Source organism: Astatotilapia calliptera, chromosome 13 (genome assembly GCF_964374335.1).
Source record: "Astatotilapia calliptera chromosome 13, fAstCal68.1, whole genome shotgun sequence".
Classification (NCBI taxonomy): domain Eukaryota; kingdom Metazoa; phylum Chordata; class Actinopteri; order Cichliformes; family Cichlidae; genus Astatotilapia; species Astatotilapia calliptera.
Window position 1 is genome coordinate 13,552,323 of NC_137434.1, and position 18,580 is coordinate 13,570,902.

The 18,580-nt window shown below is 38.9% G+C and overlaps 1 protein-coding gene across 5 annotated transcripts in view; it reads right to left on the bottom strand.

The window, feature by feature from the left end:
- LOC113035410 (uncharacterized) overlaps positions 1-18,580 on the bottom strand; it is a 102,530-nt gene that overhangs the window by 75,929 nt on the left and 8,021 nt on the right. For 3 of the 5 annotated variants that reach the window (XM_026190954.2, XM_026190952.2, XM_026190957.2), the window contains exons 5-11: positions 18,116-18,239; positions 17,750-18,025; positions 15,167-15,247; positions 14,443-14,562; positions 12,966-13,022; positions 6,284-6,328; positions 3,666-3,710 (exon numbers count right to left, since the gene is read on the bottom strand). In XM_026190954.2, coding sequence (XP_026046739.2) covers positions 3,666-3,710; positions 6,284-6,328; positions 12,966-13,022; positions 14,443-14,562; positions 15,167-15,247; positions 17,750-18,025; positions 18,116-18,239 — 748 coding nt within the window. The remainder of the gene's footprint in view (positions 1-3,665; positions 3,711-6,283; positions 6,329-12,965; positions 13,023-14,442; positions 14,563-15,166; positions 15,248-17,749; positions 18,026-18,115; positions 18,240-18,580) is intronic. The other 2 variants (XM_080287810.1, XM_026190955.2) reach the window with 1 other exon arrangement.

Below are 18,580 nucleotides of genomic sequence, written 5' to 3' on the forward strand. Positions count from 1 at the left end.
AACAACTTAATCATCACAAACAAGGTTTGGCCTTATTGAGTGAAGGCTAAATTAAAAACTATAGTAAGTATTCTGAATGCTATGGTGGGGAAATGCTGTTACACCGAATGACAGGCCTTTAAAGCTCCATGGAACAGGATCTGTAAGTAACATAGATATCTTGAGTGCTGGTGTACAAATGCCATGGAGGTTACAGAAGGAAATGCCTTTTGTGACTTTCCCTTTGCTCAGCAATGCACTACCCCGTACATTCTGATATAAGACTAATCACACTGGCATCGGGCTGTAGCACTGACAGCTTCTGCACTTTCTGAATAAATACAATTTACCCAGGAAACCCAAACAATGGCTCGTAATGCGAGGATATTAGACTACACTGTCACAGATCATCTAGAACAAGGGATATCATGTTTCATCGGTGTGACTAGTCCCTTGTTTTTTCCTATGACACTTCACTCTTCAGCTGAACATCCTGTCTCCACGAATGTAACTTGAATTACCCACAAAGTAACACGTCCCATCCCATAGGAGGTGTATCTGCAAAATGATACCGGAGCACATGCTCATACACAGAATTCCGGCTTCTCGGGTGTCTACTCTAGCTTTAAATAACACACCAGCTTTAAAAATGGGATATGAGCTAATTGCAGTAAAAGGACAGATCAGGTGATGAAGTCACAGGAGTGGTCAGAGTAAATAGGTTAACTGAAATCATCAAATACATTTGTGCACCATAGACAGCTTTTAATTTATTTACATTAAACAGACAACATTTTCTGCGTTGTTGTTATTAAGCAGGGAGTGTGTTTGCCGTGCTCCCTGCTTCTTACCTTCTAAATAAGCAGAAACAATAATTACAGTATATTCATTTAAAGTGACATTACAATACTAAGGACAGTATTTATTTCTCCTGCTAGGGGCTGTTTATTCGCTACAAATGACGATTTTAGGACTTTCGAGTCTCTTAGCACTAATTTCTGTAAGTGATTAACTGGAAAGACGGCCCAGCTTTATTGCAGATTTATTTAGTCGATGAGGCTCAGCTTCATCCTATCACCTGACACTGGGGATACTGGTTTTTAATCCTGTAATGCTCGCTGCACACTGATGAGACATGGAGCTAGTTTAAATCCCATCTATTTGTCTACAGTGTCCTGCCATCATATTATTCGAAATCGAATGCAAGTGTTAGATCAAGAAGTCAAATGACTCACAGAGAAAGCATAGCTGTGGGAAAAAAGGGACAAACAAATAATGAAAGCTTGATTCGTACCATAATTTATTCTCTTTCTAGAAGGATACATACTGGAAACATAATCCATTGTGTTGACGTTGATGAATGGCTGAAACTTGTGTGTATTTGAAGAAATTATCGCATGACTGCATGTCATGTAGAGCATTGGAGTCTCCCAGCTTATTGTCTTGCTTTAATGACACTCAGCATTGCTATTCTGGTTCAGTGTCACTCACTGCTGTCTTCAGCACCAAGTTTGAAAGCTTATTCTGTTGTTATCTATGCTGCAATAATTACAGATGATGAGCTAGTAGCCATTTCAGAGCACGCCGATTGAATTGGTAAAAATCTCAGCTTAAAACAACTGCTCGTCAGCTGGTGGTGCAGGAGGAAGAAATGTCGTTTCAAGGGTGATGATATAGTATGTTAAAGGATGTGGCTACAGAAGTGCCCCAAAATTTCTTGTGCAAGGAATCGAGATCCTAGCTTTCTAGCACAAATTTGTAAGTTTAAGTAAAGTGGGGCAGAAAAAAAGCAATTTAGTAAATAAAACTGTTATCACTTAATTAAAAATAAATACTCAAGGCATTTGGCTTGATTTAAAGCTGTATCCACTGCAGAATAAGTTCTCTATACACTCCAGAAATTTGCTGTTCTCTAAGGAACGCGCTGACATTTTGGGAAAATAGACTTGTTTTCCTCTCCCAGCATCAGATGAAAAGATAGATGTCAGTGTCATTTCTGTGATTTTCTACAAAGACGGGTCCAAAACATGTTTACGGACCTCAGCTCAAAGGCAAACCCCAGGTGCCTCTTGGATGTACTAGCGGCAAGCTTGCCAGATAACAAGATACAGCAGGTCGGACTCGTATCTTCTTTTTCACTTTTGATTTAGCTAGAACAGCTGTCTTCAAGCTAAGCTAGGCTAAGCACGTCCAGGATCCATACGTTATTATCTATAATGGGCATCTGAGATGCTGGACCAACACGCCTGCTAGAAGCAATGCTTCACAAATAGGACCTCAATTTCTCAACTTTTTCTTTGTTTCAAATCACTCAAGGAAGTAGGGCACAGTATAATAAATCCCTTCAGCACACGCATGAAAAGCCATTTGAGCATGACCGAAGAAAGCCCCGGCGCCTAGGGATGCACAAAGATCAAAACAAGTCACTTCTCTAGGAAAACATATATCCTCACACCAAACTAGTGGCAGAGTAGTTTATGACTGAGCACCACTAACAATGACGCCTGCCACCCAGAGAAAGAGCGAGCAGAGGGGAGCAGGATCGCCTCTCAGCAGACCCTTGGTCCAATCCTGTCAATGTAGCAGCTCACTGCACTTTTCAAACAGCCGATAGCGATGTCAGTTCCAAAAGGGACAAAACAGACTATCTCGTCAAAGCCAATCCTTCCTATTTGAACCACTTCTTTAAAAATTTCTTAGGAAATAATATAAACAGTAGATGGTTTTTTTTCAGGTTTACTGTATGGCATCCAACCACACAACACTGTGTTTTTCTCCTTAAATCAGGAGCAGCGTGCACCATCGCATCGGTGTCTGACAGTCTGAGAACTTACAAGAAACAGGGAGGTAATTCTACTGGATTAAATCAGTAAATACTTTTTTGGCTGCGCACACTCATGTTTATCCGGTTTTTTTTTTATCCACTTTCTCTCTCTGTTATATGGCAGATCACGGGTCCGCAGCCTGCAGGGAGGCTGATTTCTGTGGCAGCTGTTTGTTGACTCAAGTGGGAGATGGTGATGAAAAGAAGTCCCTTTATTAAGCTACTTTAAACTGACCATCTGCACAGCTTTCAGTACATCTACTGAGATTGTGCTATGTGAGCAAACAAAAGCAGTATAGCAAAAAACAACAAAGCGAGAGAAAAAAAAGGGAAAAAAAACACGCTTTCATTTAATTTATGCTTTAAAGGAAGGAAAACAGATTTGCTTGTGGCTAAAAACGCTTAATAAGATCTAAGTGGTGCTGTTGTTGTTTCTTTCGAATGGATATGTATTCAAAACAATTATCATTTAATAGTGCGCCTTATCAGAGTGTATATTACATACATTAGTCTAATCACTGCAGCCAGATTTAAGAGCATGCAATAAAATGTAACCTAAAATGACACAGAAAGGGCTTACAGTAATTTGGGAAATGAGTTTAGTCCATTAGTATGTCAAGCCTATGGCAGCATATCAATTAATTTCACTGCAGAAGGACAATGTCGGCTAGAGCACTCCTTGCTCTGCTTCAGATATGACAAGCACCTGAAAACAGCCACACAGAAAAACTCTGCTGCGCTCCTACCCCCAGGTCATCACACAGAAAATGAAAAGCCTATAAGAATTGATTCCCTGACGAAACCAGACCTGGTTGATGTGCTAGGTATGGAATATATGTCTGCTGAAGATAGTGGTACTTACTTTCTCTCCATCGATTCCCTTTTGCCCTTCTGATCCAAGTTCCCCCTGCAATGACAAGACTGAAAGTTAAAAGGTGCAGAAAAGACCCTTGAAAAGTTTATGCTTTCATCTTTTTTTTCCCCACTCTGACACCCAGCAGTGCTAAAGTAGGGTTAAGGAGACACATGGAGGCTCAAAAAAGATGTTAGCTTTTAAAAGTTTTTAGTGTTTCATAAGTGGCTGATGAGACATTTATTGCATAAGCTAGGGAACACATTAGTCCACAAATACTTTTAATTAAATCATTAAAGAGTTATAGTGCTTTCATTTATCCCTATAAAAATGTAAGTATAAGGTCCACCCCTCTCCTTCCCCAAGGGACGCCACACTAATTACACCACTGTACAGATGCACTGGGTGGTGTATGATATTTATCATGTGCTGCTCTGGAGTTATTGTGTGGATGTTAATACACTCACATGAATACAAACAGGCAAAAAAAAGGAATAAAGTTAAATACTGAACTTCAAAGAAGTTCTAAGAATCTAAGTTAAGGATCTTGGCGATGGCAGCAGAAAAACACACAAGAATTTATTAAGGAGAAGAAAGACCACACACACCACACATCCAGGAGTCACATGCAGTATCATTTGCTATTAAGCTCCCTGCAGCATTTCTGCTTCAGGAAAGTCTATAACATGTGTGGGATTATTTGTAGTCAGTAAAAAAGCTGTTAGGGGCTTATTTCCACAAATATCTTTCTGATCAGTGATTCTTCTCAGGCTGCCCAGCCAGTGATTTCGGAGAACTGTGCCAGAAATGTGTGAGCTGTCTTGGAACCTCTTATGAAAGTGTAACCTATACAGTTTAATGACCTCAGCTGGCCCATAAAGCTCAAGCAAACTGCAGTATTACAGTGTCCAAGGGCAACCATATCATTACTTTTATAATGCCAACAGCTGCAGGAATTGTTGTTCTCACATTAAGACGACCAAAATAGTCTGAAAATCTGTGTGTCTTAGCTAAAAGTGCCCACAGCCATCTGTAGACATCTCCGAACACGCAGCATGTATAGAGCATATGCACATACTGGATGCCCACAGATGGATGAAAGGCGAGTATAACAATAGTCCACACACACAGGTTTCAGTAAAATATGTCTGGGTCAGGAAGAAACCTTATTGATGCAAAACTGAGCAAAGCTACAAAACACTTCAATACATGGCACTGTGCATTAGCATCTTTATCAATACTACTGCTACGGCTGGTGCTTTTCTTGTGCACTGTTGTGTAACAAAATTGCTTTTGCTGGCTCCTGTACAAGTGGAGAGAGCCGTGCCATTAAGTGCTATACCTTATTTCACAAATCAAGGTTCCCGAGCAAATAAGTCGTCCCACAGTGAGCTTAACGGATATAGATCCAGGATTAAGCCATATTCCACATTCAGGAATAATCCTGTTTACTGACGATGCATAAACAGCTTCCACAACGATCTTCGGTAAAATCGATCCCTAAATTCAATGTAGTATCTGGTGGATATATGTGTGTTTTTCTTGTCTTGTTATGCATTAGCTGTGTTTTTCTGAGAATAGAATCAAAATCCCACACCCCCTCTTTCCACTCCATGATATACTGCAAGGTATTCTCAGTGTAAGATATAGAGACAACACCCTTGTACCAGCATTACTGTAAGTAGTTGGCTGGCCTCCCAAAGCAGAGGAGATTAACACATGCATCTGAGATGCCACATTTGATAGTCAACAACCTAACTGATGACAATATCACACAACGCAATATGCAAGGGAATAAATAGCAACTGCAGTGAAATAAATTGCAAATACGGTAATTTTCTCAACACTATCAGGAACGAGACTGGACTAGTAAAGAACAAAACAAGTGCTGCGTCAATCTGATATGTCATATGAAAGATATCTGCATTTTTCTTGCCCTCTGAAGTTTCCTGTGAATTGCTTGTCACTCTTGAGTCCTAATTTTTACTCATAATTACATGTTTTCACAAATGCGCATCAAGTTATTCAAGTCACTTGTTTTTCACTCAACAGTGAAGGACTTCATTAAGAAGGTGCAACTGAGGCTCACGCATGCAAGACATCTTCTCAGGACAGACAGCCCAAACATCTAGCCGGGATTTCGAGTGCAGTGGCAAGGACATGATCTCTCGCTGGCGTCCCACTCGGGAAAACTGCCAACTATGTCCGGTGGGGGCACACAACCAAGCTAGAAATGCCGCTGGTTGGACCTGAACTTGGTTGGAACTGGATAGCGGTAGCCGTACTGAGCAGGCACCTTTATATTTCATTCGATTTTGATATTGCTTTGTTTTCTGTGTTGCTCTGATGAGGTCACCACAAGCAGGCCAGTAAATCAACCCAATAATGTTAGAAAATAATCTCAGAGAGGGGCACTGACAGATTCCATAAATCACTTAATCAAAAGAGCCATCTGCTATTTAAGCATCTGTATACCATACAGCAACACTAACTCAATTTGTAACTAAAACATATCTTTAAAAAAAAAAAACGTAGAGCCCGCGTTCCTCAAAGCCTTAGTCACAAGTGTGAGGGCAAAGCAACACTGTGGAGTGTTAGCTTTGCAAGTCATTCAGCGAGTGACCTACCTTGGGTCCTCCGTTTCCTGTAGGCCCAGCCTCCCCTGTGTTCCCCTGCAACAGGAACAACACAGGGACCTGTTAGTGAAAGGTCTCTCGTTCACACATTAGTGAATAGCTTTATGAACACTTGTCATTTCAACAACGATCTCGCTCCTACAGCTGCTCCAAGAGTTCTTGCTGACACAGGACCTCAGCAGCTGCAGATCAGGATACTGTTTCTCAACAACTGGAACGTGCATATCTGAACCCCATTAGGAGTCATCATATTGTTTTAATAACTGTATTATTTTTAGAAAGTTAGACAAGACAGGGCAAAAAAGGAAGAGAAGTTTAAGTGTCTTAAGGGATATACTTTTATAGACAGTAAAGACAGACTGGAGAGAGGATAAAAGAAAGAGGTACTGTCCGCAGTGCTGCTGAGAGGAGAGGCTGGACTGTTATTTAGCAAATTAAGCAAATGTAGAACATGCTGCAAGCTAAGAATCTAATTAAGCATAATGTCCATTCATTGTGACATCTTCATTACGAGCCCTGTTTGCTGGCTCTCAATAGGTTTGTTTGGAAAGTACAAGAAAATGTTGCTAACTTAACAAATGAATTGCTTTCTAGGCTGGAGGATAAACGATGAGCCTTATTATTGCATCCATTATTCTGAGCATGTCCACTCTACCTTTTAAAAATACAAAACATTTGATAATTCACTGGTCATGTGAACAATTGTAGCATGTTAAGCATTCATATTAGACGCGAGACATTCATGCATTGTCCGTGGTATGTATATTTCACAATGCTGTCAGCCATTCATTCTTCACCCACTAAAGTTTTCTTTTCACCCACTGACACGAACCTTTTAAAAAGCTAATAATAGTACAACACTTATTATTACAATAGGAGCAATGAAAGGTTTTGACAGCCAGTCAAAGTGTTAGTGAAATAATAAACCATCTTGAGTGAAATTCCTATTATAACTCACTTTAGAGGTAGAATGGGTATAAATTGAATTAGGGGGTACTAATTGAAAACACAAGCCATAAGGGCATGAGAATTGTAAATGGTGCAAAACAAATTATGGGTATTGTAAAAGGGAAAGAAGTTTTAATTTCGCCATTACGCCTCTGTTTTATTTATTTATTTATTTTTTGAGCAAGTACATGCAGGAGCTGTAAATCTAGTAATACCAGGGTTTATGTGCAAGGCCATAGAAAATGGATTTCCTTTCAAGTAAGCTGCATTCTTATAACCCACTACTTATCTGTTTAATTTCCTGAGGGATTCTGGATTAATCATAGCAGTTTAATCCCTTTGCACTGCATTAGAATCCTCCATCAAATTCTCACTGTAATGCGGGATAGTACTTTCTGTCAGAGTAACACAGCAAAAGTAATCCCCACCCATTTTCCCAAGAAACCCTCTGTGTAGGTCACGATGATTGGCCTGCACTTCTCATTTTGGTTGTTTAAATGCTCTAAATTGCCCAGATGTCTTTGATTAATCTCTACAAAGTCAATCTAAATTGTTAGTAAGTATACTCAGACTATTTTTAATCTTATACAGAAGGAGATTCTCAAGTCTTATAAGATTACCTCAATAACAGAGTTTTATATGACTTTGTTACCCCTTGTTAAATGTATTGTAATATAAATCAGAGTTTCTCATTGTTTAACTGTCCCATGAATACTGGGCTAGCAATATGACAGCAACATGTGGGTCTTGCCAAACTAAACAAAGCGTTTAAGAAACCTATAGGTCTAGTTTTTATTATACTAATGTATAATTCCTTACATAATTTGTCCATTTTCCCATGATCTGAACATAAATTCCTATCTGTAATCATGGAGGAGCTAAAGATTCCTTACAAAATCCTGTCAGAGGCAACAATCAGGACGGAGAAGCTTGTGTTAAAAGGACAGAAACACAAAGGTATCCTGTATGCAAGTCTTTACATCAAGTGGCATGATGTGTAAATGTTGTACCTCCATACACAAAACAATTTACTTTCATGGCACCAACTTTGTAGTGTTATATATAGGAACAAGCAAATAATATAATAGGAAAACAGCTGGCGAGATGAAATATAATAAGCCGTCTAACACTTAAGAGCAGATAATAATTTAATTGAGTGTGGTGGCATCACACGAAGCAGCAGTCCCCCCCCCCCCTTAAACAGTATGCGGTGTATCGTTGTGCACGTAACAAAAAAGCAGAAAATAAATTGCTTAGGGAAAGGTACTTTTACATTTTAAAAGCCCCTAAAAAATTAGTTTGGTGAACATTTATGCAGTTTTACAGATATGCACAAGTCATAAGTAATGATGTCTCTTAAGACTGAAGCTCTGGAGCCAAGGATTTGTAAGTTGGTAGCTACATCTCTTCAACACTTGCATTTCTCCCTCGCTTCCTTTAGGTTTCCATAATGAAAATCATTCTGGACCTTTGAAGCAGGCAAAGCCCTCCACTGCGCAAAATGAACTATGATGGCTCAGACTGCACAAACACTGCCCCATTGCTTGTGAAAAATCGCACACTGAAACACACACCCTACTCTATCTCATAACAAATGGAAGTTCTAAATGTTGGCTTAACTTAAAATAGATTTTTGTAAATTGGATTTTGAGTTTGTACAGAAATGATTCTCAGAAAGCATCCTGAATGTGGTCTGACAACGCAAACCTTCAGCTCTTCTAAACATCTAGCGCCTGTAAGTCCACTCCACCAGGGAGAAACAGGTAGAAACTGGCCTTAGAAACTCAGGGATCAATGAGAATTAAATATAACGTAGAAGAAGTGAAATGCTACCATAATATACCACACAGATGAATCTACAACAAGGCCAGTGTAAATAAGATAAAATAAATAAATAAATGACTGACTATCAAAGCATAATTAATATTATAAGAACAAACTGCCACTTGTGTAGAAAGGTTAGCTACTGTCAGTGAATAGAATACAGCCTACACTGTTTGACATCACATGTAGATCAGCCTGACAAATCAAAATCATAACTCTTACAGTTTCACAATTGGGTGACCAAAACTATTGATCATCTTTCAATGTGTGGTTTGTGGACTAATTAAAACGCCAAATTAGCTACATTACTATATGCTCACTGGCAGCTTTATTAGCTACCCAGTGTTAGTACTGGGTTGGACCCTTGTGCCTTCAGAAAAGCCTTAATTCTTCACAGTATCAATCTAACAGCACAATGGAAAACTTTAACATAGATTTTTGTCCATATTGACACGATGGCATCACACTGTTGTTGCAGATTTGTTGGCTACACATCCATGATGTGACTCTCTCGCTTTACCACATCTCAAAGGTACTCTATTGGAATGACATCTGGTGACTGTGGAGGCACTTTAAGTACATTCGAGTATAGAGTTTGAGATAATCTAAGCTTGGTGATAATGCACAGTATACTGCTGGAAGCAGCCATCAGAAGATGGGTACACTGTGGATATGGTCAGCAAAAATGATGCCTATATGGGGCTGAAAATGTACCAAGAAAATATTCTCCATTCATCACCAGCCTGAACCATTGATAAAAGGCAGGATAAAATGTTGCAACAGAAACTCATTAGACCAGGTGACATTTTTATATCTTCTATTTTCTGATTCTGGGTGACCCCATGTGAATTGTAGTCTCAGTTTTTCTCTTTTTTAGTTGAGTGGTCCCCAGTGTGGTCTTCTGATGATGTCGCCCATCTGCTTCAACGTAACTTCAGAGAGCTCAGAGTTGCTCTTCTGCACACACTGGCTGGTCAGCTTAAAGCAGTCTGGCTATGCTCCTTTGGCTTGTGAGATCACCAAGGCATTTTGATCCACAGAATAGCTGCATACTTGACATTTTCTCTTTTTCAGACCATTCCTCACAAATCCTATAATTTTTTAAGGGTTTACAGGGTTTAAAATCCCAGCAGATGAGCAGGTTCTGCCTGTTTGGCACTACCGACCAGATCTCTCAAATCAACAACATTCAAAGTAAATTAAACCACCTTTCTTCCCCATTCTTATAATTAAGTTCTAACAACAGGCTGTGTTGACCATGTCTGCACACCTAAATACACTGATCTGCCATGTTGCTGCCATGTCATCAGCTGATTAGATTTTTGCATCATTAAGTGGATGAACAGGTATACCTAATAAAGTGTCCAGTGTGTGTATCTTACTGTCAGTACACAGATGGTTTCATGCTGCTATAGCTGAAGTATTGATTTCAATTGTCATCTGCATATGAACAAGTATTCAACTTGAATTGCAGATTATATTTTTATTGAAAATGATTTTTGTAGCTCTGTGTCACACTAGAAAGCTGTCAGTGTGTACCCCAGCACTCACCCTACAGGAGCGGGGAAAGGCACCAGCTCCCCCGTCCCTGAATTAGATAAGCATAAGAGAGTGGCTGGATGGATGGTTTTTGTGTGTTCTGCACTTTGAGCAGCTAATTTACTACATCATAGCATGAATAAAAAGTGATTGAAGAGGTGAATAAAAAGATCAAGAAAAAAGGTGAAAATAGAACTATATTAGAAATGTAAATGAAGTGTGCCTAGCTCTTAGTTTAGCTCATGTATAAGTTTCTATTCAATGTGGCAGCAAAATCACATTTATCTGATCAGCAGTCGCAACAGCTGGTCTAATATAACTACCAAAAAATCACCAGGGTTCTTTTTAGCTTCTGCTTTTAATACCGGTGGTGTGTTAACTGATTGAACGAGATGGCTTAGTCATGAATGTGTGGCCCCTGATCATGTCTTTGCTTAACGCCATTGATTTAGTGTTCAAGCCAGTAATAGGATTTGTTATAAATTTTGTTGTTCAGTCAGTAAACAAATCTTGCCAAGTATTGATTTGTTGAAAACCTGAAATTAGATTTCAGGTGTTAACAGTATGAGTAACTGAGTCATAGCGCACGATGTGGCCTGCAGAAAAATAATAACAATAAAAAAGGAAGGGCCCTGGGTGAGAAGCATGTTCAAATTATTGTTGGTTTATTTGTAGACAGATAAAAGATATGTGCTAAAGTGCTATTTGGACATCGTTTAGGTACCAGGTTAACACTTACTGGGACATTAAATGGCTATTTTTTGATGTAACAAAAGCACTGACAACTTGCACAGTGCCTGCTATACTGCAAACTGAACCAGCAGCCTGTTATATTTTACCCACTTTAAATACCCACACCAATTACCAGAAACTAATTAATCACCAGCACTTCAACCACATTCCAAATGCACAGACACATTACAGCTTGAGAACCGATCTCTGCTGGGTCATTTAAGAATCATTAGAGGCCAATTATAGCACATCAACGTATTTGATTAGAGCAACCTGTTTTCCTTTGCTTCTTTCTTTCTTTCTTAAACAAAGCTAGTTTAAAAATGATATTTAAAATGATCGCTGCCTATTTTAAACATCAGCTAACAAAATAAAAAGCTAAAAAAGTTAAAAGGATTAAGCATCCATGTCTTTATTATTTGTTATGTATCTGTTCTAACAATTACAGATGTTCAGTGTCTCCAGATTTTCAGTGACATTGTGACAACTGGCATGCAAAAGTGACGAAATATAGTCCTTTTTACTCTGCTAGAAAGAAAAACAATCTATAATCATATGCTTGCACACAGGCAGTACATTTTTGGTGCTGTTCAAAGGATTACCAGCACTAATCACGATGCCTCTTTAGCAGCAGTAACAACTCACGGTGTAGAAAGCTCAAAAAAGCCCGATTACAAATTCCAGAGTTGGATGCTAAAGGTATAAATGATTTAAAATGATGCTTTTGTGCCTTGCAGAAATGACTGGTTTTCACGGAACAAAAACTCTTACAGTCATCCTACATATCTTAATCCCACAGCCACATCATGGTAATTAGGATACTGACCCCCAAAAGCCATATAGTCTTATCAGGCGTACAGTACCACCACCTGCTCGTCCCTGTGAATTCTTTTCATTCAGAGCTTTCTCCCTTTTGTCACTTTTTAACCTTGTACAGGCAGCTAAAAGGGGATTTGACTCTCCAAACAATGTGATTTGTCTAGGGAATAATAACACTTTTTGCCTCGGTATTTGATGGTTCCTTCATGTTTTTCTTGTCCTCCAACTGACGCGACACCCACAATTTTCAGTGACTGGGCATTTACAATTTACATTTCCACTTGTCTATTGAGCTGTCATGAATCTTTTTTTTAAACTACACCAATTTTCAAGTGATTGAACAAATGTATGATTTACCAATTCACACTGCTTGGGATATTTGGGAGAAAATGTGAATGCTTGCAGATAATTGCACAGTAGCTTCTCCAAAGGACCTTGACTGCAGAACATGGACTTTGCTAGGCATTCCAATATAGATATTTCCCTGCTGAAAGAAAGCTCTATTTCTCTTCCTCTAACAATGAAGTATAAATGCGTCCTACGGGGCCTTTCTGTCTTTCTTGACATTTAGACCTTGTAGCTGTCCTGGAAAACCAGCAACACTGCCCAGAAAGCAAACCCAGAGCTGCAGCTAAGAGTATCTGAGAACAAAACTATGGTCATTTGCAATAAAGGTGCTGAACACAATGCTGACAAGATCAAGTTGAGACTTCTGTGAAATCACTAACATTTCCTGAACAACTCCATTTTCCCTTGAATAGATGTCAAGACAAACACATTTATCAAAAAGCACTAAAAATCTGGCCCTTACCTTTTCCCCTTTATCTCCTTTTTGTCCTGGCAGTCCAGCTACGCCTGGAAGACCAGCCTGTGCACACATAACATGCAGGACTGAAACTATACGTAGACACATTTATATCAACAGCATGAATCTTTTAACATACAGTTGCAGTCAGCTGTTTACTTACACACATCGTGGGTACGAATCCCATGGTAATACTGGGCTTTTAATGATTTCTTCGAAATGTTCTTTTTACCAGGGTGGAAGAATTGTGCAGCATACATCTTTAATGACTTTAAAAAAAGAACAATTGGGTGCAAAAGTTTGAATTTATTTTGGATTTTCTCCAATTCACACAGGGTCAGAGCCTACACACAGCCTCAAATATCCATACACACCCACTAAAATGTGATTAAATTTCCCTTAGGAAGTTGCACCTCAACCAGGTGCTTTTGGCAGAATCCTGACTGGTTATTTGACCACTCTTCTTGGCAGAACTGGTAGAGTACATTTAAAGTGGTTGATATCCTGGCACAGACATAGTGTTTAGGTAGATTTTGTTGTGAAGCCATTCCTCGACCTTAATGTTTATCCAAAACCTTGGACTTTCCCATTTTTGTGATATTCGTCAGTTTTTTTATGCTGGCAAAGAGAAACTACCAGTTGTAATCAATCACACTATTAGTAAGATGTCAATAGGACTTGGCTTTGTCAAGTCAAAAGACACTGTAAGCACCAACTAATCCAGATTAGTGTTTTGCGAATATATTTATATATTTGAGCTTGTATGTATACTTTTCACCTTATGTGGATGAAAGAAAATCCAAAATAAACTGAAACTTATGCACCAAATTCTTGTTTTTTTAAGTGATTAAAGATATATGTTGTACAGTTATTCCAACTTGGAAAAAGAACAATTCAAAGAAATTTAAAAAGCCCCAAATTACCACGACATTCACGTGCATGATGAGTGTGTATAAGCATCGGACCATAACTGCATTTGAAATAACAGAAATATTGCTTCTGTTTTGCCAGTAAAAAAATACAAGTAATATACTGCACCTGCAGTAAGCAATGATGTTTTTAGTCATATGTTACTTAAAAATATAATCTTCTTTTTTTTTTACTATCCGAGTATATTCCAGTATCTCACATCTATTTCCACTGATAAAAGACATCACCTTGCGGCTGTACCGTCTTAGTTTGTTATTGAAGGCAACATTAATATCTGCAGGTGAAAGAATTCCTTACAGCTTCACAGATCTATTGCACAGTGCATATTTGCCATGCTTGGGAGAATTATAGCTGCATTTGTAAATACATTTAGACTGTAATGTGTTTGGTTGGCATTGCAGAAAAATAGTTTTTGATATAAATGGTGTTTAAATGTCTCTAGAATGCCCATATCGGATTGAGTACACGTGGCGTCAAATCAAAGGCTGGCTCAGTTTCAGCAGCCATTACATTCACTCAATTAGAAGCCCCTGCTGGGTTGAATTGAGTGTACCTTTTCAGCTGGACAGTGACATCTGTCAATGGACTGTGGGGCTGGCTGAGACAGCATCAAGGGGATCTGAGCTGTAACCAGGGGAGGGGCAGTCCCATTAAATGTCCTCTCGGCTCCACACTGGATCAATACAGAAATTTCACTACTTAGACGCTTTCCTTTGTGTTCTTGCTTCAGGGCAAAAAAAAAATCAAGCCACTGTCACGTGCAGCACACTTAACCCAGACAACCTTTTTATGCTTATGTGAAGCTTACAACCTGTCATAAGCGCTTCTCAAGGTTGTGAGAATTCTCTAAGAGTAACTTTACACTGACATGGCAGGATGCTTAGGGAGAGATGCAATGACAAGAGTTCAAAGGTCACGTCTCCATTTGGAATCACCGTAACATTAGCTCTTAATGATTTTATGATGATAGAAGTTCTATCTTATTTCATTTCTAACTGGGGCCAGGCGTTCTTTTGGATGACACAAAAATCTTCTTACACTTTTATGTAATGGTTAAAGTTGAGCCGTACAGTATGTGGCACACGATTACCAAGAAGCTTAAATGTCTTTCACTTTTTAAAGAAAAAAAGTAACCTAATTTATTTTCTTACTTGTGAAATGCATAACAAAACACAAATGTCTTTTTTTTACAGCTCATTACCTCTTAGTCTTTATTGTAAATAAAAATAATAATAATAGTAAATTCAGTTGTTTTCTGAGGCGTTAAAGCGTTTTACCTTTGGGTCCTGGAGCTCACAGCAGTTTTCCAGCTCAGCTATGTAAGGGTCACAGTAGATTAGAAATTGTTTCAGTTCAATCTGTGGAGACAACCACAGCATTATTCAACAGTTTCGTCATCTCGTCATGCTCCTCTTTTAACTGACAAATGTCTACACTTCACTGGCTCAGACAGCACAATTTGTTCACTTGTCAGCTACTGTAGCCATAATGTCCCAACGCTGCAACTCCTGTCGCCTGCAAAACATCTCCAAAGCACCACATTAAAAACATAACATATATTTTTAAAAAGCTTCAACTTCTGCATGACTTGCAACTGGTTCAGAGGAGAATTTGAAACCTATGTTGTTGGTTTTTTTGAGGTGTTACTCATACTATTATCAGTCACAAAGGATAAAAAGTCAGCTGTTAATCCTTCTTAAGCCAAGGTCTATCCAGAGGCACGGCTGACCTAATGGCAAGGTGACCTTTTGTTGTTTTTGGCACTTTGGCCACCTCCGGGGCTGAAAAATGAAGCCAATGCGGAAGTGCCAACAAATGCAGTTCACTGAATAGTCACTTCAGGCTGACTCCAAAAGCAACCCAACAGACTCCAGCGCTAAAGTGCCTGACTTGAATAAACATGAATAAACATGGTTACTGCTCAGCACAGTAAACACTTTTCTTCTCCAGTACTGCATTATTGAATAAAAGTGAATAAATATGCTCTTTTTAACTAATTTCCCACTTTTGTAAAAGCTGTACAGGAGTTACTTTGTTTATAGGTCACCCATTTGCATTAAAAGCGCTGCTGCTGCTTGAAGTGACAGGTGGGTGAAGACTAGGCTGCTAGTTGTCTGCTAACTCTACTCACACAGGTGGATGTAACTGGATCTCTGGACTGTTTCTGGTGCTGGTAGCCTTTAGATTATTTTTAATTCATTTATCTGAAAAATGATATGGCTTGTTGTGTGGTTAAACTTTACTAAAAGCCTGTCCAAGACGTTTTTGCTCCAGTTCTGTTGATTGAATTTCATGTATTTTATCTGTTTGTTTAATAGCAACCCAATTGTCTATAGATGTAGCTTGCTAACCATTCTTGCTAGTGTTAGCTAAAAAAAAGGCTCCCTCCTCTCATGCAAATGATTAAAAAAACAAGGTGCCGACAGCCGAAAAACAAGCTTTCAAAAGGGGACATTAAAAGCTTACACTACAGTAGAAGCATCCATCTATTATAGTATGGTGGAAAAGTTATGAGCCACCCCTCCTTTTTTCGTTTTCGCTAGGAAAATTGGAAACAGGTACAGCGATTCATTAAAAAATGTGCAAACATACGTGGAAATATAGTTTATAATGCAACATATTATTCAAATGAGCTTGAGAGTCAGTATTTGCTATGACCACCACTATTATTATTTAATCTTCAGCACAGCCTGAAGTCAAGCTTACTAGTAATTTGTTGAAGTACTGTTCAGGAATAATTCTCCAGGCTTCGTGAAGGACATACAAAGCTCTTCTTTGGATGTTGGTTGCTTTTTAATATGTTCTCATTCAAGATCATCCCACATCATCTCATATCATCCCAGTACTTTTCTGTGTTCATGATTCCATCAGTTTTGACAAGATCCCCAACACCACTGGTTGAAACCCTTACAGAGCCTCCACCATATTTTACAAGTGATTGTAGACATTTGCTTTTCTGCAAACCTGCTCCATAAATTTGAACCCCAAAAATTAAAATTTGGATTCATCACTCCATAAGACCTTTTGCCACTTTGTGGCTGTGTATGTAATTTAGCATAGCTAAGCCTTTTCTCCCTGTTCCTCTTCCTTGGCCATTTCTGTTGAGGCTTCAGTGAACCGTAGACGGATCAACAAATGGGCCAGATGCATCTGTCAGATCTTTGTTGCTTTCCCCCCCTATTTCTTAAGGACATGACTTTCAGATCATGTTCATCTGTTGTAAATAGCTGTGCTTTCCAATTGTCCAGTTTTCTGAAATTATCTGGTTCTTTGGGAATCACCTTATTGGTGCAAAAACAATATTTATGCCTGTCAAACTGGACTGTTTGACAGGCATTTGAAATGGGGGAAAAATATGTGTTTGGCACCAATCTGCTAGAAACAAAGTGCCTAAAGATATTTTTTAAATTGGTTCTTTCCCAAATTATCTATTATGTGTAGACACAAGATTGATTTATGATTTAAGTGTCTTGACAAATAAATAAAATAATCCCCTGAAGTTACAAGGAGTGGACTGAAAATGAATGAAAAAGTATCCAATGTCCAAAGAAAAACTCTGAAAGACCTTCAGAAAGACTGAAGAGCAACTGCTCGAGCCTGTCTCACTGGGAACAAAATATAAAGAAATGAGGAGTGGCCCAAGAGTTTTGCACAGCACTGTATGTGTTGAGTATGTCATGAACATGTGTAAAACTGAAGACTTAAACTGATTAAGATGCACCTGACACATGTTTTGAATGTTGTTTGAAAGCAGTAGGGGTGCTTTCATATTGGACAAGTGAACATATTGAATAACAAACTGCTAAATTTGCAGTTGAGAAAAAAAAACGTGCTCCACACATGTTTATCATGGGACATACATCTACAGGCCGTCCATCCTCTATTCGTGTTGTGATCAGTGTGCGCCCACTGGGGTCGATGCTGGCCCTCTCGTCAGTCGCTCTTCTTTCTATTAGCTTGCAGTCCATGTAAATGGAGACAGCGTTGGTCTGTACAGAAATGCTCAGCTTGTGCCACTGGCGATCAAACAGGGCATGGAGGTCACGGCTTTTAAAAGTGTAGCGGAGAGTGTTCCTCAGCAGGCTCTGGAAAGAAAACTCCACCACCTTCTTGTCGCCGTCAACCACAACATTTACCTGAGATGTAAAGAAGAGGACTGTCACCGCACCATATCTGTGTACATACTCAAACTATTACACACAATTAAAATATATATTGGCACTAACCTGACTGCCTCCTGACTGATCAAATATCTGCCAAAGATACCACCGATCTTTTTTTGTAGTTCTTCTTACCCGCCAGATGGAGACAAGGGAGTACTCACTTGGAAGCCCATTTGGAAATATCAGTCTAAAAAGAACATCAGGAACAGTTACATTCCAACAGAGCACCAATATTAAATTTAACTTTGAAATAATTTTAAAAAATTGAATAACAGTGTCCGGTTTAATTTTTCAGTGCAGAATGTAAGGCACTTTAAAGCTTTCAGGGACTGAATAATGAACCAGCCAATCAGCTTCAGTGATCAATATAATTTCAGTATCCTCTTGCTGAAGAGACATCCACATAAATAAACCTGACAAACTTAATTCCATTTAGCTTGATGTATTTTATACAGGCTTCCCTGTCACTCAGATGGATGAAAGCATATAGACATTGATCCAAAGTCACAGAAGTCAATCTTTTACTTC